This window comes from Caloenas nicobarica, chromosome 2 (assembly GCF_036013445.1).
Source record: "Caloenas nicobarica isolate bCalNic1 chromosome 2, bCalNic1.hap1, whole genome shotgun sequence".
NCBI classification, from domain to species: domain Eukaryota; kingdom Metazoa; phylum Chordata; class Aves; order Columbiformes; family Columbidae; genus Caloenas; species Caloenas nicobarica.
The window spans coordinates 46,885,121-46,906,732 of NC_088246.1; the positions used below are offsets into that span (position 1 = coordinate 46,885,121).

At 38.7% G+C, this 21,612-nt stretch overlaps 1 protein-coding gene across 2 annotated transcripts in view; it reads right to left on the bottom strand.

The window, feature by feature from the left end:
* Window positions 1–87: 87 nt before the first annotated feature.
* NPHP3 (nephrocystin 3) overlaps window positions 88–21,612 on the bottom strand; it is a 31,020-nt gene continuing 9,495 nt past the window's right edge. For both annotated transcript variants that reach the window (XM_065629797.1, XM_065629796.1), the window contains exons 8-27: window positions 20,123–20,197; window positions 19,382–19,561; window positions 18,071–18,174; window positions 17,262–17,376; window positions 16,243–16,386; window positions 15,610–15,707; window positions 14,823–14,925; window positions 14,144–14,226; window positions 12,967–13,105; window positions 11,998–12,162; window positions 11,387–11,484; window positions 10,398–10,520; window positions 9,802–9,991; window positions 9,418–9,659; window positions 9,024–9,099; window positions 7,728–7,855; window positions 4,346–4,586; window positions 2,297–2,422; window positions 1,272–1,387; window positions 88–1,055 (exon numbers count right to left, since the gene is read on the bottom strand). In XM_065629797.1, the coding sequence (XP_065485869.1) occupies window positions 875–1,055; window positions 1,272–1,387; window positions 2,297–2,422; window positions 4,346–4,586; window positions 7,728–7,855; window positions 9,024–9,099; window positions 9,418–9,659; window positions 9,802–9,991; window positions 10,398–10,520; window positions 11,387–11,484; window positions 11,998–12,162; window positions 12,967–13,105; window positions 14,144–14,226; window positions 14,823–14,925; window positions 15,610–15,707; window positions 16,243–16,386; window positions 17,262–17,376; window positions 18,071–18,174; window positions 19,382–19,561; window positions 20,123–20,197 (2,727 nt within the window). In that variant the 3' untranslated portion in view covers window positions 88–874. The remainder of the gene's footprint in view (window positions 1,056–1,271; window positions 1,388–2,296; window positions 2,423–4,345; window positions 4,587–7,727; window positions 7,856–9,023; window positions 9,100–9,417; window positions 9,660–9,801; window positions 9,992–10,397; window positions 10,521–11,386; window positions 11,485–11,997; window positions 12,163–12,966; window positions 13,106–14,143; window positions 14,227–14,822; window positions 14,926–15,609; window positions 15,708–16,242; window positions 16,387–17,261; window positions 17,377–18,070; window positions 18,175–19,381; window positions 19,562–20,122; window positions 20,198–21,612) is intronic.

The window sequence follows — 21,612 nt, forward strand, 5'->3', positions numbered from 1 at the left end:
TGAGAACAGACTTCACACTGATTCTGCCAGATGACTAGGGTATTAAGAAATACAACAGGCAGGCATATTTCATTAATATATCTTTATTTGATGGCAAAACTATTCTGCATCATTAGGTTTTTCCAGCTAACACAAACGTTCTTGTATTTTAAGGGATTCAGTGAGATTGAATAGTCAAAGTATCACTAAGGACTTAACAACAGGAAATCAGGTCATAATCATTTTCATTCTGATTCCTCACTGGAAGTATTTTTACTGAACGTGGTTGAATCTGACAGCAGCTTTAACAGCAGATGATGATATATTTAGCTATATTAGCTTCCCAAGGAAACCAATTATTTTTGCACAGGTCCCTTGAATGGTTTGCTTAAAGCTGAAATCACCCTGCAGGTAAAACTTTGAGTGGAAAAGTATTTTGACATTTTCCAGAATTATTATCTCTTTAGAAACAACTTTAAAAGCTTCTGAAAAGGCAGAAACGATTCATGAAACAAAAAATACACAAATTCTCTAATCCAGGCTATTACAAAATGGAAATCTGAACTGTCCCATAGAGTATATACAATTGGTTCAACTCAGTCCTGGCACTTACGCTAAAAAGTACCAAATCCACATGGTTTTGGTATTAGCTATAACTTCAGCTAGTAACTAATCTGTCTATCTATATACGATGAAAGCAGCTCCCTTTGTACCACAGTCTGCAAAGTTAACACGGAAGGACTTCAAGCTTAAACATTTGTTTCCCTGTCATTCATGAAGACAGGTGTCATTGCCAAAGTAGTACACTATCCTAGGAAAAATAGATTTGTCTTAATAATTTTATGTCTACTTTAAAATAGCAACAGAGACTGCCTTTTCTTTGAGCAGGTTTATATCACCTTTGTCCATGTTCCAGAAAAATGTTTGGTGATAATGCACTTTTTAAGCTGAATGTATCTCCACTCGATGAGTGTCGAGAAGTTGCTTTTCCACATATCAGCAAAGTCTCTGCTTCTTTTATTTCCATAGCTCTCTTGTAAAGTTCAGCTGCCTTCTCAAAGTCTCCTCCTTCATAGCTTTGGAGTAGAGTAAAACAAAGGTGAGAAGAGTAAAACAAAGGTGAGAAAAATAAAACAAGTCTCTCAATTTAAATTGAAATGCACACCATGCTATCAACAAAGTGTACTTAAGGCTCTCTGCTTTCCTAGTAAGTACACAATACTGGAATGTTTTGTTTCATCTGGTAATTTTTATAGTAATTTGCTCTTATAAGGCTAAACTTATAATCTTACCTTAGCACAGCCAAGTTTTTCAGAGTTTCCCCCACACGAGGATGCATGGGACCAAAGCTGTCTTCATAAATCTTTAATGCACGTTCATAAAGAGGTAAAGCTTCGATCTGCTTTTTCTTTGGGTAGTAGAAAGTTGTTTGTTACTGACATATATTACATTTGCTGTTCTTTTTCCCAACATAGTATCAACACATTCTAGATGCAAAGTCATGCATATTTAACAAAAAAAGGTGTTTTGATTTCTCGATACTGTTGACAGATGAGGATGATAATTGAGATTGTCAAAGCAATTGGCTTGCACTTGCACATGCAGTTCCCACCAATATGATAATAATTAGGGTCTGGACTTCCTAGGCAGTTTTGAAAATCTCAATCCTGAGTGCTGAGTTACCAATTGCTCTTTAATTTTACCTGAGGCAGCTTTAATGCCTATTTAAAATCCCATTGCAGAAATACAGAAAACAAGAAAACAATCTGCAGCTCACTCCTATTGATGCTAAGTAAAGAATTCGGCAAGATGATTGCATCTCTTTGGAATCTCATCTTAGTTGTAGATTAGAAAATCTACAGCCTTCTCAGATTTTTAGTTACACAGAGTTGCAGTTTATCCAGGTGGGCACTTTTAATAAATTTCAAAGGATTATGCTGCCCTCCAAGTCAGTGGTGGAGCTGCGTTCCATCCTACTGTGAGAACCACCGTATCGCTGGAGATGCTCTACTCTAGCTCTAGTCTTATAAAGCATTTGGGCATTTTGAATACTCTAAAGAGCATCAGCCCAAGTGTCCTTGTGAAATGCCAGTCAAGCAACTATCTGTTCCCTGTGTATATTTTCCTTGTCAAATATCCTTTCAATTTTCAAAATGGAACCTAAGAATTTGCAAGTCTTATAAGGAATTCCCCTTTTAAATGTTTTAAACGTAATCAAGTTTCTTTGGTATCATTTAGGTACAAATCATTAAAAAAAAAAAAAGAAACCAAACACTAAGACAGGAATAACGAACATGTTAAAACACGAAAAACTTACCATCTGACAATAAAGGACAGCTAGATTTACCAAAGCAGTTGCTACACTGGGGTGTTTTGGGCCAAAGGACTTCTGTCGAATTTCAACCGCTAGTTCGTACAGAGGAACAGCCTTGTCAAGTTTTCCCTAGACAGGGAAAAAATGATTCAGTTGTCTTGTGTCAAAATGGTAACCGTAAAATCTATTTTAAACAAAAAGCCTTGGAGAAGATGCAACTGTTTCCAGAATAAGCGTTTAACTTTGTTTAATTCACAGTTATATTCTGCTCCTAATTTTCCAAAGTACTGAGCATATTCAACTCCCAGTTAATGTGTTTCCCAGCTATGTCTACTTTCAATTTATTTTTTTCCCGATGTGTCTCATCAAGAAGGCTGTTAAAAAGAATTTTCAGTTGTTCTTTTATCCAAATAGTTTTCTCCATTTGTATTTCCTCATACTGCCATGAAAGCAGAGCTTATTTTTTGTCCTAAAGCGCCTAAATTGAATTGGTGATACAAGAATGGGAATGTAGCTGCCTTAACTTTTGAGCAGTTTTCTGCTTACTAAGGTGGCATTCACACCACCTTTTTTTGGAACAGCTGCAGTGTCCAAAGCCATTTCAAGTACCTGTTGCTTCCCATTCACCATATTGAGACTTGGGCTTCTTGACTTTCATTTCTCTAAAATACCCCTCTCATATTCTAATTTTATTGTAGGTTATTTTTCCAGAAATTCTGTTTTCCTCCAAATTTTAATCTGCTCACACATTAACTGGATGTACTTCAGAAGTATGCTTAGGCTTCTATTATTAGAATGTGAATTGTCATATTTAATAGCATTTAGAAATAAAATACTGCAAATATTCATTGTATCATGGTTCGCTGTAATTGCGAAATTCAAATCAAATTTTCTCCTTATATTTTCAAAGCATCACGCAGCCACAGTTTGAAGATGATCAGTTATTAATCTGGAATAAATACTTATTTATAAATAATTGTCATTTTCTACATCTGATTCCTGTCCCTTCTCTTCCTCCACTCTTCCCTGCGTCACTAGTTCACCATGAATTTTAATTTGTGCTCCATCAAACTAGCAAAGAGCTTTTCGATGCAAATATTGAGAGGTTTTGCAGTTCGTAGCAGTATGAAAATTAGAAGCTGAAGTGCGCAGAGAATATGTGACCCAAAACAACTTCGTGCACATAATTGCAGGTAACAATTATTGAGCGAAAACACAGGAGCATTTGATCCAAGGGATTATCATCAAGGAGGCTTTTCTCTTTTAAAAATGGGAAAATGTGAAAATATAAAAGAAAAAAATTATTGTCACCCTCTGAATTCGATCTTGGTTCAACAGCTAGAAACTGTACATCACCTCTTACACAGACGATACTGAATGGTTATAATGACCATTTGCAAATACAAATATTCATAAACCGTTTTGAAATCATGAAATGCAGATGTTTATACTACTGTTAATGTTATTCCCTGTAGTGTATTTAGTGGGGGAGTAACTCTGATTTCACTGAATCAACGTAAGCTGGAGGTGGCTCAGCCAGACAGTTTACTTGTAAAGAACTATCTCCCTCATGGGCCTTCAAGTCACTCTCAATTTGACTGTAAAGTTCAATGTCATTTTGTAAAAAGAACTATTCCTCTACCCTGAAACATGATTTTTCCATTAAGACACATCTGACCAAACTCTTGTATGTGGATGACATGTAGCAGACAGTGGAGAACCCAAACACAGCTGGGAAGAGTTTTCCTCACTGCAGCCAAAACACTAGCTTTTAACCAAATCAGAAATTTCTTCATGGTGCATACTGAGCAGGCAGGACACTGAAGACATTATTCATAAAGAGCTTTTTTTTAAACAAAGTGTGTTTTGAAAAAGCTACTTGGCTTTTTGGAAACAGATTGAGGCCACTGACTACATCTTTTATGCATGTGTGTAGAACACCAGTAGCTGACAAAATTCCCAAGACCCACTCTTTTTGAATTGAAGACTGTAACAATGCAAGGCATTACAGCGAATTTAGGTGATGAGAAAAGGTGATGGGCTTGTGCTTACCATCTTTTTGTACAGCACTGCCAGGTGTTTCACAGTATAAGCCAAGGAGGGATGATCTGGAGCCAGTGCTCTCCTCCTGATGTCTAAAGCTTTTTCATAGAGTTCCTCTGCCTTGTCATAGTGCTGCTTCTCATTGTACAGGGCTGCCAGGTTGTTCAAAGACTGCGCACAGTCTGGGTGGTTGGATCCCAGGACTCTCTCTCTCATTTCCAAGGAGCGCTTCAGGAAAAGCTCTGCTGTCCTACAGAACACATTTGATCAGCGATATTTTAAAGCTGGTAGCATCTGTACGGGGTGAAGTAGCTGTTTGAAACAGAAGGAACTCAGCCTTGGAAACTGCAGATACTGACACCTGGTAATAGACTTTCCTTGGAATAAGCAAATGCCAGCTCAGCAATTAATTTACACAGTGAGGAACTATACATCGCAGACACAGTCCTGCTGTGCAGGCTAACCATAAGAATGTAGACAGAGAGCTAGTTAATATATTCCTGTGCAATCTTCGATCTCCCCTGTTAAGAAATGAAAAGCCAGTCTGGCAGATTTCAGCTGCTCTTTTCTTTAATTCAGCCTACACCTTGAGTTATGCAAGTAATTCTTCCGTGTTCAAAACATTCTACTGACTTCTGGGCAAGTCCTCATAGTAGTCAAGTACTTCCATGGATAAAGCAGTAGTGGAATATGAGGTAAAGCTTCAGAACACACCACATATTTTTCAAGTAACTTTAAAGAACATGAAACATATTACAGGGTTCAACAGACAGCTTTCACACCACAGGGGGAGAGACTGGAACAGGTTTTATATATTGTCACAAGCTAGCTTCTCATTATAGAATCTGTCTAGAAGTGACAAAGTAGAAAAGACTCTGTAATTCCACCATCCAAGCGTTTCCCTGTCAAAAGGGTATATTTTATCTCACTAGAGTGGCGTACGACTATTCCATTAGAGATTTACAGCAGCTCCTCTTTGACAAACAATGGGTGATCCCCACATAGTACTGGCAGCATCCATTATAACTAGGCAGTTTGTCATCCTGACATACACACAAATTCCGTGTGACACTATTCCCAAGAGGTCAGCTTAGTAAATTGGAAAAATCCATTAGAGAAAAAAAAAAATCGCGTTAGAGAAAAAAACGACCATTTATACACAGAACTGTAGGTTCAATTCTGGAGTTCTAAGAGAAGTGTCAAAAGGTGTTCACTCTATGCAAGGGTTAGAAGATGATGTGTGATGTAACATATAACAACTAATAAAGTGACATATCCTTCTGTCACTGATTTCATTCTAACTGCATCAAATGATCAAAAAATTCAATCTTGGACTTGCTGATTCAGAACAGAGACACAATATCCATTTGAAAAAATGACTTCAGCCTTCCCTAGAACAAAATTTATACTTTTGCTCACCTATGAAATAGTGGAGATATGGTTACTTTAGAAGTAGATTGTGTTGGACAGGAACTACATATGAATAATGTGGAATATAAAATTATCTTGTATGAGATTAGATAGATCAGTCACTCTATGATCAGTCACTTTGGTGTGACTTCATGAGGGTAAAGTGATGAAAAAACCCACATTTCCAATAACCGTTAAAAATCAACTTCACTGCAAAGGTCCTGCATTTAACAGAGATTCTGTATGCAGATCCTAAATTACAATATACTTCTGTAGTTATCCAACAACTACTGGTGACATAAACATGAGATATAAGAATAATGTAAAAACAGTTTCAGAACTTACTCTATGCTTTTTTTTGCTGTGTGCTTGCTTTCTTCTCTGAAAAGATTCAGTTCAGTAGAGTGGGATTTAACAGGACTTCACAATTCCCTCAAACACACAGTTTTAGAGTACTTTTTGACTGAAGAAGTTGATGGGAGGAGTGGCTAGCCATGCAATCAGAACTGTTCTGTACCTTTTATTCCCCTTGTTCAAGACCCTTGCTTATGTCTATCTGCTTTTACAACACCTTAGTGCTGCTCTGTCCTCTTTTGCCCTTAAAAAGGCCACCAGGGTAAGAGCCGGAGGATTACAAGCACGGTGAGTATTTAACTCATGATTTCTTGTAATACTGGCATTTTGAGTGTTTTTTGCAGAAAAAAACCAATCCTGCTGTTCAAGGAAGAACACTACAAAGGAAGGGCACTAAATAGCGAGGCTGAGTAGAGGAGGTAAGAATTTCAAGAGAGAACTGGTCTTTGCAATGAAGGCTAGTTGACTTTAACTGTGGATGAATTCTGAATGCAGGAAATGCACTGACTTTGTAAATACTCACATGCTAACAGCATAAACTCTAGAAAATGTGAGTGTATTTCACTGTAAACAAAAAACAGTAGAATGAATCAGAAGTAGCACCATCATGAGCATTTCATAGAACCATTTTGGTTGGAAAAGACCCTCAAGATCATCATGTCCAACCATTAACCTAACACTGGCACTAAACCATGTCCCTAAGAACCTTATCTACACATCTTTTAAACACCTTCAGGGATGGTGACTCAACCACTTCCCTGGGCAGCCTGTTCCAATGACTGACAACCCTTTCTGTGAAGAAGTTTTCCTAATATCCAATCTAAACCTCCTCTGGTGCCACTTGAGGCCATTTCCTCTTCTCCTATCACTTGCTACTTGGAGAAGAGACTGAGACCCACCTCGCTACAATCTCCTTTCAGGTAGCTGTAGGGAGAGATCAGGTCTCCCCTCAGCCTCCTTTTCTCCAGCCTAAACAGGCCCAGTTCCCTCAGCTGCTCCTCATCGGACTTGTTCTCTAGACCCTTCACCAGCCTGGTTGCCCTTCTCTGAACTCTCTCCAGCACCTCAATGTCTTTCCTATAGTGAGGGGCCCAAAACTGAACACAGGATTCGAGGTGGGGCCTCACCAGTGCTGAGTACAGTGGGACAATCACTCCTCCAGTCCTGCTGGCCACACTATTCCTGATACAAGCCAGAATGCTGTTGGCCTTTTTGGCCACCTGGGCACACTGCTGGCTCATGTTCAGCTGCCTGTTGACCAGCACCCTGAGGTCTTTTTCCACCAGGCAGCTTTCCAGCCACTCTTCCCCAAGCCTGTAGTGCTGCCTGGGGTTGTTGTGACCCAAGTGCAAGACCCAGCACTTGGCCTTGTTAAACCTCATACAATTGGCCTCAGCCCAACAATCCAGCTCATCCAGATCCCTCTGTATGGCCTTCCTACTTTCCAGCAGATCAACACTCCCATCTAACTTGGTGTCATCTGCAAACCTACTGAGGGTGCACTAGATCCCCTTGTCCAGATCAAATCTTGATCCCAAGTCTACATTTAATGCTATTTCTCAATGCCTTAGTTCCATTTAGATGTATGAGAACAGTCAGTGGATGTATCACAATTAACACAACTTACTCAAGATTATTCTGCAGGTAATAGAGGACTCCAAGCTCATTGAGGGTTCGAGCATTATCTGGTGTATCCTTGCTTAATGTGAGCTCTTCCAATTGCAGGGCTCTTTGACGAAGGAGAGCAAAGCCACACTGCAGCAAAACACAAGGTAAGGTAAACAAATCACCATTACTTTTAAAGTGTATGGCTGAAGACAGAAAATCAAAAGACTCAGTTTGGTAATAAAGGAGCACAATAATCCTACTTAGATTCTGTTTTCAAGCTAAATGGCACATAGGCATTCTGCTTATTTGCAATCTAACAGTAAATTCCACCAAAAATGCTTCTGGGAAATTTAAATTACTGTGCTGCCATTACAGTTGTTTTCCTTGTATCATACATGCTAATTTGCTTGAACTCCACAGGTCAAATAACAAAATTCAGATCAAATTCTTAGGTTTATAAGCTAAAAACATAAAATCAAGTTAATCTCCTACCCTTAATGCCATATATAAATACATATAAAGAATTACTCAAGGCTTTACATGGAGCTTTGTAAAATGGACTGCCAAGCTAAAGCTTACACGCAAAGTGAATTACAAGTAAAAAGCGCAGCCATTGTTACACACTCCGCCTTTTCTTGATCTTTCCAGTCTTAAGAAAAAATATTTGTGCAGCAGAAATTATTACAGAAATGGACAAAATTTTCATGATCCAAATTCATTTTTATTTGAGCACTGCAGAAACAGCAATATTCTTATGGCTTTTCCCTCCTTTCACTAGAGCTACAACTAGAGCTCTGGAGTTACTAGCTGAACTCTTATAGTATAGGCACTACAAGACAAACAAACCTTTTTGTCAAGAATGACAGGAGGAATTCTGTAGCTGGAAAGATGGAAGAAAAAAATAGGGAAAAACTCAGTATGGCACCTAATATTATTACTGGGATTATCCATTGCAGCAAGCACTGTGTTCACTAGTATTTGTAAGATAAATGTCTCGGTTATTCTGACAACCACCTTTTTCCATTGCCCCTTTGACAGCCAATTGCTATCAGCACTAATTCTGCACCCCTGAAATGTATAGATCCACTTATTTCTTTTCCACATCTCTCAACTCCATGCCAGTTGTACTGATGCATCTCCACTTGCAGCAGTTGAAAGGGGAGCCACTAAAGCTGCTGCTAGGCTACTTCACTACCTATGCCCTCAACTATCAAAAGCACTGGGGCTTTGTCAGCTCTGCAGACACACTTTATCATCTATTTAGCAGTGCCACAACATGCCCTACACTTTTATTAAATATCAAACATTTCCTTACCAGACTGCCTTTCCGCCTTGCTGCTTTTTGGCGTATTTTGAAGGACTTTTTCCTCAGTTGCTCAGCTTGTTCATATCTGAAAACAGGTATTTAGAGTGTTACAAGAATTGATAAATGTAGCATCAACGATTATTATGGAAAGCTTCTAAATGACATGAGTGTACAAATTTGAGGAGAATTTAAGGCAATGCTCCTCCTTTATCTCTAGAAGTTTTTCTGTTAAACTAAGCACAAAAATTGGCCCCTACATAGAGAGGATGCTCATGGTTGCATTGGAACTTCTGAAACTCTAAACAAAAACCAAAGAAACATTTTGGCTTTAGGAAGAAAACATTTGCTGTTATTTTTTTACCACCTCCACACAAAAGAACAATACCAGTGTAGTTAAGCTCACTTGTTCTGCTTTTGGTATAAGGTTGCAAGTGCATCAAGTTCACGGGCTACTCGAGGATGTTCAGCTCCATAAGCATTTTCAGAGATTTCCAGTGCCTGTTTATATAACTGTTCAGCATTTCCAAACTTCTTCCACTGAACATAAACTCCTGCTAGCTGGTGGAGTGATTGTGCCACCCTTGGGTGGTCTGGATCCAGAGCAGTCTCTCGAATCTCCAGAGACCGCTGCAGAGGAGCTACAGCCTGTAACAACGAAGTTCAGAATATGATGGCAGCAGGCAGCATCCTGAATGCTACAATAATTTAACAACTAAAACAGAAAGCACACACCGAGCTCTGCTTAATTTGCCTCCTTGCTGATAGGACAATCTCTAAATGTACTTACCTGACTGAGAAGACCTAGGTCCTTAAGAAACTGTCCCAGGGTCTCATAAAGATCAGCCAGGCAGATCATACTTTCCTCTCCCTCACAGCTTTTTTCATATTCTTTCAGAGAGTCAAAATACTCAGCTGCCATAGAGCTCTTATCTTTCCCAACCAGCTGCCAGTAACTCAGCAATTCTGCAAAATGTCCCCTGTTTCAACAAGGAAATAAGAAGCTCATCTTATCTCTGATACCCCTCTATTCAGACTGATGCTAGCTTAGAAGAAAAGGGCCATATGCATGAATTTTGTCTTTATGCTACAGTGTCTACACAGACAATCCATGGAGACTAATGCTCTTCAACAGCAGTATTTATCTCTTTACCAACCCCCAGGTATTAACAGAATAGAAAAAAATAGATTATTTACATGACAACAGCATGCAGCATTTCAGCCTGTACTATTTAATTTCCTTTAATCTATATCTATCCGTTTCTGATTTATATTGACAAGAATTACTTCAAAATGTTTAGAAGTGCCCAAGCAGTGGCTAACTTTGTACCTTTTGTAATTACTTCAAAATGTTTATAAGTGCCAGAGGAGTGGCTACCTTTGTACCTTTTGTAAAGGTTTTGGGATACAAAGAGGTTCAGAAGACACTTGTGTAGCTTTTGCTTATCGCCCTGCTGTTGGAAGAGCCAGGGGAGTTCATCTGCACTTCTCCAAGTCACTCGATCTCGACTATTGAAAGAGAAGCAAATCAAAATGAAAACTCACAGGCCTAACGGAAATTGTCAATTTGATGTGAAAACTAGGTAAGCGTACAATTTGCCATATCTGAATGTCTAAACAGACGAAGTACTATTAGACCTATGTACACCATTTTCTCACATCTTCATTTTAATCTCAAATTTCACCTCAGAGGGCTCTGGAACCCCCAGGTACCTCACAGGAAGCTGCTCCTCCCTCCCATACGGGCTAGTCTGTGCCTGCTGGCACAGGACTGCAGCCCTGCAGCAGCCCACTGTCCCTTTGTGCCTCTTTTGCCTGGCAAACTGTGGCCCTCTTGGCTTTCTGCTACCCAACAGTGCATGCTCTGGGAAGCAGTAAGCGCTCGCCCGCAGCTGGGACACACTCACTCAGGACTGTAAATGCAAGTCAGCTTTCAAACTGGATATGAACTTGCAGCTGTTCAGCTGTTCTACTGAACCTCCTCTTGTCTATGTGCTAATTGCCTGCTCGACACTAGTGGTCTTCTTCTGCTTCTTCAAGTTCCAAGCAACCTCAAATTTCCTAGCATTTATTGGGAGTTAAAAATCTACATGGGGTCCATTACCACAAAATAACTGACGTGGTATAAATTTATGCCCTACCTTTCCACATGATAACTTTATTATATGCCCATTCCCCTCCATAGTCCTCAATCTCTTCCGAGATTAAAAAGCAACGTATCAATAATAAACTGCTAAACTGATAACTAAGGCTTTGCAGAGTTATTTTGCCATAACGATTTACTGAAATGAGACAAATAAGCTATAGAAGAAAACAAAAATATCCATGAGGCATAAAGCCTGCAATTTAGCACATCTTGAGGAATTCTGACCTACCTTAGCTGCATGGTGAAATACTCCACTAGTTTTTGTCTATAGGCAGAAATAACATTTTCACCTTCTCCCATATACTCTAGTCTCACCATCTCCCAAGCCTGAAAGAGAGTATAATTAAGCGAAAGAGAATACATTTAATTTTTTATTAAGTGCTGAAGATACACAGAGCGCTATGCAAGATTTCTTTATGAAACGCATCTCATGTTGTAGAACTGAAAGTCTTTTGATGACAAAGGCACTACAAACAGACTGTCTTACATTAGAGCAAAGCTCTGGTTGTTCAAATAATATTCCCTTCTCCTTCAATTGTGCTTGTTTTCTTGAGCACTTAGTGTTTTCCAGGACACATGGGGTTAATAAATAATAAATCAGAAATTTCTGATGGTTTTACATGCCAGGTTTTCAACTGCTGACCAATACTGACCAATACTGGTATCACAGCTGTAGTAGTTGTCAAGGTGATTCTAACATCAGACCAGATGTTAAGGAAAATAGATGAGCAAACACAAATATACCACAGCCTACCTAGTTAACAACAGAACTTAACTAAAAAACAGAGGGGCTTAGGGGGTGGAGTTTCACTTGCATGTGTTTAAAATTACAAAATTTACCTGGAGGTGCTGGAACTTTAGCAAACCACATCCGTATGTCAGCAAACACATTTTGTGCAGGCTGTGAACAAGCGAGGCTAACACTGCAGAAGACAGTTCAGGATAAAGTTCCATCAGCTCTGACTCACTCACACCATTGTGGCTAACACCAATGACACACAGTATCTACAAAAAGCAGAAAAATGATTTTACAGAGTTAAGAATATTTGCTGCAGAGCTCGGTTACACTGAAATTCCAAGAAAAATACTGTGTATCACTGTGTATAACTTCATACATCAAGGGAGAAAAAAAACCTGCCTACACAAGCCCTTTCCCTCTTCTGTCCGCAAAGTACAACTCTTAGTGCTAATGGATTAATATTCTAATAGATAAAGCACCAAATGGGACACTCTGGGCCAAACAAATGGCTCTTAGACTTTCCTCTAAAACACTGGGGGAAAATAACCCCATTATCACAAGGAACTTCCATCTAAGTAAAAAATGCTGAAGGTCTTATGCTGCCAGCACCAATGAACTTCTGGCAATTATCGAGTATCATGTTCTAGTAAAAAAAAAAATGTTCCACACAACAGGGAAATTCTGCAATGGTAGGAAGAGGAATCAGAAATCTAATAAGTGATGCCCTGTATTCAGAGATGCCAGGTTTTGATTACATTTACCATGTTCAATGTAGTTACTCATTGGATCAGGGTAGTGATCAGCAAGGAAGCGCTAATTCTGTATCTTATTATGGTGGAAAAGTTCTCTGTTTTGTGCAACAATGACTTGGTTGAAATTTAACACAAAGCAGTTATATGTTCTATAGTTATGCAATAGATATGATTAATAAAATTGTCCCTTCTATACTAATAATACAGTAATCTCTGAATCATACATATGAACCAACATGACATATTTACTTTTAAGAAACACTCTTTCCAGGAAGGATATACATTACCTGTAGAAATACTGACGCATTCTCTGCTTACCTCTCTCAAAAAACCTTTCTCTTTATCATTCTGCAATGACTCTCGAATTGATCTCAGGATGAGCCTGTACAGTGATACTGTGTCTTGACATTGGAAACACTGTTGAAGGGTTTCATCAATACTTCCTGTATTTCCGACACTACGCAGAAGGACAAAAAGGGCACGGTTTAGCATACTAAATTTGGCTAAGATGAATTGAAACTACTGAAGAGGTCTATCTCAAAAGTGCTCTGAATTCTTACTGTGTTTAAAAGGTGCACAGCATCTGGTGAGATTAAACACAGAAGAGGTGAATTCCCGAAGCCACCTTCTGTCATATTGTCTCATTTTTCTAAATAATTGCAACATTTTTATTTAAAAAAAAAAAAAAAGTGTGTTGCAGTGGTTTTTTTTCCTCCAGCAGGAGTACCGAATAAGAACATCAGGCTGGATAAAGATAAAACCACATGCTGCTGTTTCACTTAATGCATTTACAAAGCATGTTTTCAAGAGCAATTAAGCATTTTAGGACATAAAACAGAAACAAAAAAACCAATGAAAATCAGTCACCCAGAGTAAATTATCCATCAGTGTATCATCTTCTGGGAGTCTCTAAACTAAAAATGCATCTTTCTCAACAAGATGAAGTCTAGGTTAATAATACGCCAATGCACTTATTAAGTATTCCCTTGCACAAGAGGGAAGATTTATTTTCTCCACAGCAGGAATTATAGGGAAAAATACCATATGCAGGATGTTAAACTAAATAGTTGTTGAACCTCCATTTAGCCTTAAAAATCTATAAGGCAAACTATCTGGTACATCAGTAAATACAACAGACCTGAATTAAACTGTTTAACAAAACGATATCACATTCTCCAAATACCTCTGAAAAGCACTGAAGCAACTAACATATCGAGGAAGCAGAACAACATTAAAATAAAATAAAAACTGAAGAGCTGAAAACAGACAGATACAACTGCATTTAGTACCAAAATGGTGATTGTACACAACCTGATCTTTCCTCCCATTGTTTTCACAGTCAGTGAAGGGGGAAAACTTTGTACACTGCTCCACTGTTTGTTCTTAATGAGATCCATTCTGTGTTAAATGAATGTATTTCAAAATGCTAACAAACCTACTTTAAGTCTTCCAGTCTAGTGATGAGCACAGTAATTTCAACATCATCTCAACTTACCAAGCAATGGTTTTGCCCAAGAGAGTGACATACAAAGCATTGCAAGTTGTGGCAGAACGACAATGTCTCTCAAGCTTCTTTTCCTACAACATTTGAAAGAAAATCCGTGAGCCAAGATGAAATTAACCATACCAATAAAATGTTCACTGACAAGGCAATAGAAGTTCTAGATAAGCTTCTATCTATAACATCTCAAGACTGTGACATGATAACTACCACACAAAATACTGCTTTTTTCTAGTTATAGGAGCATACAAGCGAAGGTGTCCTTCTGAATTTAAGATTTAAAAAGTTATGATCTAATCATTACATCTCTCAAGGATTACCTTACAGAATCAGTCTCCAAGGCAAAGAGGTAAATACCTTTTTCCTGACTCTGCCTATCATTTTTACAGTATTATGCAATACTAAACTTTCTATTGCTCTAAAATAAAAGAATGTGTTTACAGCAATATATGCAACTCCACTATTTTTGTGTTAATAATTTATGCTGTTCCATCTGTGTTTGAGCACTATGAGCCATGGGGTAAAAATGCTCAAACCGTGTCCCATCTTGAGCAGTATTTACTTAGCTAAATATAATACTTCCTTTTGGCAGCTGTACTTATTTCACCTTTCCGTGTTTTCATTACAAGTTATATAACAGTAAGGTACTTTAGAAGAACTGCAACAGACATACCTGCTCTTTAGTCAATTTAACATTTGCAAAGTTACATTCTGCACTAATGAGAGATTTAACATCTTTGGAATTCAGTGGATCAAGATGAAGAGTGGGCCACAACCTTTGGTAAGAGAGAACAAAGTTATGTTCAGACCTTATTAAATAGCACACAAAAAGAAAAAAAAAAGCCATCAAAGTTCCAGAACTCTTTAAAGATTTATACCAAAGCAGTAATTGAAGCTTGTCCTGGTTTCGGCTGGGATAGAGTTAATTTTCTTCCTAGTAGCTGGTATAGTGCTGAGTTTTGGATTCAGTATGAGAAGAACATTGATAATAAAGGGATGTTTTGGATGTTGCTAAGCAATGTTTATAACAAGTCAAGGACTTTTCAGCCAGGAGGTTGGAGATGCACGAGAAGCTGGGAGGGGACATGGCGAAGAGAGCTGACCCCAGCTGGCCGAAGGGATATTCCATACCATATGACATCATGCTCAGTATATAAACTAGGGAACATTTAGCTGGGGGGACCGCTGCTTGGAAACTGGCTGCGTATTGACTGACAGGTGGTGAGCAATTCCATTGTGCATCATCTATTTGATATATTATTTTATAATTATTATCCACAAATCTGGTTTCACAACACCTAAAATCTGTCCTCACTGCAGTTACAAAGGAGAAGCTTTCATTGTCTTCAGTGGTTGCAAAACCTTATCCTATCTTTACAAATCTGGCTGTTTGCTCCTCAACCAGTAACTGTAATTTAGAATAACAACTCTAACCCAGGCATCTCAGAAATACAACATACCTCCACGCCTGTGGACATGTTTCCACATTCACTGATACAATCACTCTCACATTCACTGGCAGTGGATCTATCAGCCATTTCATGTGCTTCTCAGCTTGCTTAAAAACAAATTTTGGTTACTTAATACAAAGGCTGTTCAAAATAAATGCCAGAGGTTGATACATTCTATTAACTGTACAGCTCAGTGAAAGGAGTCTTACATTCTCCAGTCTTCTTAAAAATTGTTCACAATCCAGCTCTTGAAATGGTACTAAATGATATTTATCAGCATGTCTGTACATTAAATAGCAGATAGAATAGTATTGTTGAAATATTCACCTCAAAAGACTAGGCTATTTACATGCCCAATAAGTCGGCTCACAGCCTTCAACTTGTGGATAAATAATCTAACTGGACTGCTCAAAAATTATTGTGTTGAGATAAATTTAGGAAAAAAAACCAAATCAACCAAACACAAATTTTATCTATAAAAATGAAATACTGTATTTTAACTCATCTGCAATTTTCGCAAAAATATTTTCTGTACGTGTTCTTCAGAGCAAAGCAAACATTAATATTTCCATTAGATACATATAGCTGAACCTATTACAACAAAGTTTCTTTAGACTGACAAACAGTATTTCAAAAACATACCTGTATTTGGTCAATAGAATCAATAATTATAATAATGCTGCCTTGATGACGTGCAGAAAGCTTTTCCAGCCAGCGAGGAAACTCTTCCAGAAGTTTAGCTGGATCCAAAGTCAGAGGTGACACTAACCAAGAGTGTTGCATAAGCTGCAGTATAAACATATGTAACAAATTCTACCTTAAAAATAAACTAGGATAGTTGAAAGCAAGTCCTATAGACACATAACACACAAAAACCCAACCCTATATATGATTTTGGGCAATTTTTCTAGTCAAGTTCACACAGAATTCTTTCCCTCTAGTATATGCAGAAAGCTGGCATATGCAGAACAAAGAATATTTATCGAACTCATTGTGTAAATTCTAGAGAGATAACCTGAGTTTGCACAATGGACAAGGAATTTGGAGACTTAAAGAGCTTAAAAGTTTCACGGGTTGAACAGGCAAACTTCTAAAATACATAAGAAAATTGGAAGGAAAGCACAACTGAGTTCATTTTTCTAAAGGTTTTAGTCCTGTGAGGTTCTTAGTGCCACCCTGTGAAAGAAAAACAAAGCTCAGACCCTGGTACAAAAATACCCCTCACTTATTCCCCACATATCTAACCCATAATTAAAAAATAAATAAACATAGGAGAGAAACTAGTCTAGGAATGATATGGTGCCAATTCGTGAATACAGCCTCAGGTTCCTAAGCACAAAGCCAGAAAAAGTACCACCTGCCTCTCCCATCGGCCAGATGGCAGGAAATTTTGGAAGAAGCTTATATGGCTTTATAAGCCATCAATATAGGTCACTGGAAGCATAACTGCTAATGGAAATCTATTAAAATATCCCAGTGATGCTATTTAACTGATCTGCATTCAATGTATAGGATCAGATGGCCCCATTCTATAATGCTTTACATATGTATTACTCTTAACTGATGTAGAAAAACCTGTACCAAATGTTATCTTTTGACATACACACACATGCACTTTCCAAAGAATCACACAATGCAAGGTATGTAATAATACGGCATACCTTTAAAGTAAGACGCTTAATTATCAGTGCAGATTCTGAACTAGTAGACATGGGCCTCCCAACAAAGTGATAAAGAATTAGAGTGTTTGGTGAATGTTTCTGTTGCAACTGAATCCTAATGAGAGAAGAAAAAAAAAGGGCACTTAACAGACTATAATTTTGCAAATATATCTCAAAGAAAAACTATCAGTTTTGCCAAAGGACACAGAGTGTCTGACCTAGAGGTGTTTCGTGTTTATCTTACAAAATAGGATAGACATTTCCTGAGCTATAATTGAACTTTTTATGCAAGATTCCACTTCAGCTTTCTACAGTACTGACAGCCATTAACAAGTGCCCTTCCTGGCACTGGACAGTCACATGTCACTAAGCTTTCAAGAAGTAATGACATTATCCATTTATTTTTATGTCAGCAAATTTTGTCATAGCCTAAAAGTGACCATAAAATGCATTTCTATGATAAATTACTAGGTCTGATCTTTCCTTTATTTCAGTTAAAAAGACTCCAAAGAACCCCTCTTGTGTATCAGAGATAGGCAACACTATTGAGCTACTGAAACCACTTCTTAATGCTGTGCGAAGACAGATCTGTAGGGTGTTGCAACTGGAGTCAGAGAGATGTGAAAGGCAGTCCAGATGGCATTACCTACTCAGTTCTTACAAATCTTTCCAGGATGCTTCTATAACTTCATTGCTTTGTAAATGCTCCCATTTTACATCTAATTAAACTGATATGATCTTTGAAATGTAATGGAACCTTTTTTCTTAAGTTTCATTCATACCAAAAAAAAAAAAAAAGTTTAAACTACCATTTTGACAGAAGAAGAGATTTCCCAGAGCCTGGTCCTCCCGATACAAGCAGAGGTGGAATTGGTGCTGGTGCTGCTACTAGGTCATTTAGACGTTCATAATACTATAAAAAATAAACAATCATTACAAATATTCCACTGTTTAAGGGAGATATAGAGTGCTTGATGATATAAACAATCTAGATACAAACCGCATGTACAGATTTATTAAGGTAAGGGAATAAATACTGAAATGCTAATAAACTGAATTAGTGTTACTACAGGAGAGCAATTGAGTACTATGTTTGTTCAGGCTTCCTCACCCCCATCTCCCCCAACTACTCCACTGCACTGGATATGGTTGCCTTCAAAGTTGCCATGAATGATATTTTGAGGCACACCACATGAATGCCCAAGAGTGCTGTAGCAGAGTTCAGGATGACAAGAACACAAACCACCCTTCATCCACTTGGGAGAAATATTTTGTCTGCAAAAAAGAAGTGGAGGTGCATTAAGATATACACAGGTATTTTTCCTATTAATGTTCTATTATTTTGCTGTTCTAGACTGCAGTAAAGAGGACACAATTCTCCAAACCATTGCAAACATACAAGTCATGAAGTCAAATATAAAATTGTGCTAGTAAAATAGAGGTACTAAAAATTTAAATACAGTATCACAGAAACCGCATGCTTATGTTACATTGTAACTAAGTAACGTTGTGCAAATCAACTGTCGCATCACTTTCCATGACCACTTCAATGTTTTTTCTTCTTATATTCGCTATACCTTCCGTACATATAACTGTCCCTGATACCACCAATTTGAAATGTTTCAAAAATTTTATTTCAAGTAATAAGTATGGAGCTATTCAGCAGCTCTGTACTTCTAAGTTTCCTGTGTTCTTCTCACATACGTATGGCTGCTTGATGAGATGAAATCTTTTCTTTAGTCACCTCTGAAAGACCTAACTCCAGCTGTCAAGACACAGCTTGGATTGCCTCAAAAAAAAAAGGCATTCAGAGCCTTTTCTATTGACAACCAAAGCCTAGGAGGACACCCTGCTTCTGGCACACTGTTATAGTGCTTTTCTCTAGTGCAGGAACAACTGCTTCTTCATCAATGTCATTCAACAACACACAAACTGGCATCTCTCCCAGAAAACAAATATGTCATCTATACAAGACATATGGCTTCTTCCGGCCTAAGGAGTAATAGCCTCAAGGATGCTCTCAAGACACAGCTGCTTCTGTAGAAGTACAACTTGCCAAACAAGAGACAGAAGTGAGTGATGACTTTCTCTTCGTCCATATACATTTCCAGTGCACTTACTTTCTCGAATCCCAGCTCACATGTTGAATTAGAGGCCTGCTGAAAAGCTTCCATCTGTTCTTGTTCATCATGCGCATCCCACAATACATCACCGAAAACTTCTTCTTCAGGAGCAGTGGACTCCTCCTTATTACCCAAATCCTTGCCTTCTAATTCGGTCATTTCACACCCCAATATATCCTAAGTAAAAAGAAAATTACAAGGAGAAAATCGCAACTGCAATTCTTAACAGTGCAGGCACATTTGGTGTTATGTCTCAATTCCACTGTATATGAGTGTGGCTCTACTAAGATCAATATGCTCATTTCCTTTTAGGCTAACAGAGAACATAAATAAATGAGAAATTAGATGAAACCAAGTTAACTCTGAATGCACAGGTCTCAAGACATTGTTTATAATCTTCTCATAGTGGAAGCAATTCACCGCAAGGAACGATAAGGAGAGAATGGAATATACAATTTTTCCTTATGCTATGATATAGATAAAAAGAAAGTAAAAGAGAATTTAGGCCACAAACAGATCTCTTTGCCCTGTTATTTCTACTTGTGTCCATAAAACCACTGATCAGTTTTGGTTTTTATTTTCCACTTGCAGATTTCTTTGCTTGCCAGATATGGATGATAAAACACAAAAGGATCCTTTGAATTACCTCTAAGTAGCATATATTAATCACACTGACATCATTTAAGATCATAAATCAGAGTAGGAACAGAAAAAGCTGAAATGCATCATGTACTCTACCTGTTTAATTATCTTTTCCACACAACTATAGATCTCATACGCTCCTTCCTCCACACCTCCAGTATGATCAATCGTCTGAAAAAGTAAATGGCAAAGCATGACACAACTCTGAACCCAACTGGGAACAGTATCTAGGACTTCCAACAAAAACATTACGGAACACATTTAAATTCCATTCTGTTGCATTTCTTAGGTAGGATTCACGTTGCCTAAACTTTAGATGTTGGGCACCTAGTTTCAGCTGTTCTCAACAGTTCTCTCTGTAGAGGGAAATAAATGGCAACTGATAGCAGGGGTCTGCTACAGGGCACCCAACCAGGACAACCGAGCACATGAGGTCCTCTATAGGACCAGCAGGAGCAGCCTCATGTTCACAAGCCCTGGTCCTCACGGGGGACTTCAACCACCCCAGTTTCTGTTGGAGGGACAATACAGCAGGGCATAAGCAATCCAGGAGGTTCCTGAAATGTGCTGATGATAACTTCCTTCTTCAAGTGACAGAGGAGCCAAAGAGAAGAGCTGTTCCGCTGGACCTTGTTCTCACTAACAAGGAGGGACTGGTAGGGAATGTGAAGCTCAAGGGCAGCCTTGGCTGTAGTGACCATGAAATGGTGGAGTTCAAGATCCTTACGGCAGTGAGGAGGTCTCACAGCAAGCTCACTACCCTCGACTTCGGAGGGCAGACTTTGGCCTCCTCAGGGATCTGCTTGGTAGAGTACCATGGGATAATGCCCTGGAGAGAGAGTGGCCCATGAAAGCTGGTTGATATTCAAGGATCACCTCCTTCAAGCTCAGGAGCGATGTATCCCAGCAAAGAGGAAGCCAGGTAAAACCACCAGGAAGCCTGCACGAATGAACAAGGAGCTCCTGGCCAAACCCAAACAAAACAAAAAAGCCTACACAGGGTGGAACCAAGGACAGGTAGCTTGGAAGGAATACACAGAAACTGTGTGAGCAGCCAGGGGTCAGGTTAGGAAAACTAAAGCCCTGATAGAACTAAATCTGGCCAGAGACATCAAGGACAACAAGAAAATCTTCTATATGTACAACGGTGATAAATGAAAACTAGGGAAAATGTGAGCTCTCTCCAGAAGGAAAAGGGAGACCTGGTTACTCAGGTTATGGAGAATGCTGAGGTACTCAATGACTTTTTTTGCCTCAGTCTTCACTGGCAAGTGTTATAGCCAAACCACTCAAGTCACAGAAGGCAAAGGCAGGAGCTGGGACAATGAAGAACTGACCACTGTAGGAGAAGACCAGGTTCAAGATCATCTAAGGAACGTGAACGTGCATAAGTTCATGAGACCTGATGAGATGCGTCTGCAGGTACTGGAGGGAAATGGCAGATTTCGATATAAAGAAGAAATTCTTCACCATGAGGGTGGAGAGGCACTGGAACAGGTGGATATAAGCTGTGGATGTTCCATTCCTGGAAGTGTTCAAGACCAGGTTGGACGGGGCTTTGAGCAACCTGGTCTAGGGCAAGGCAT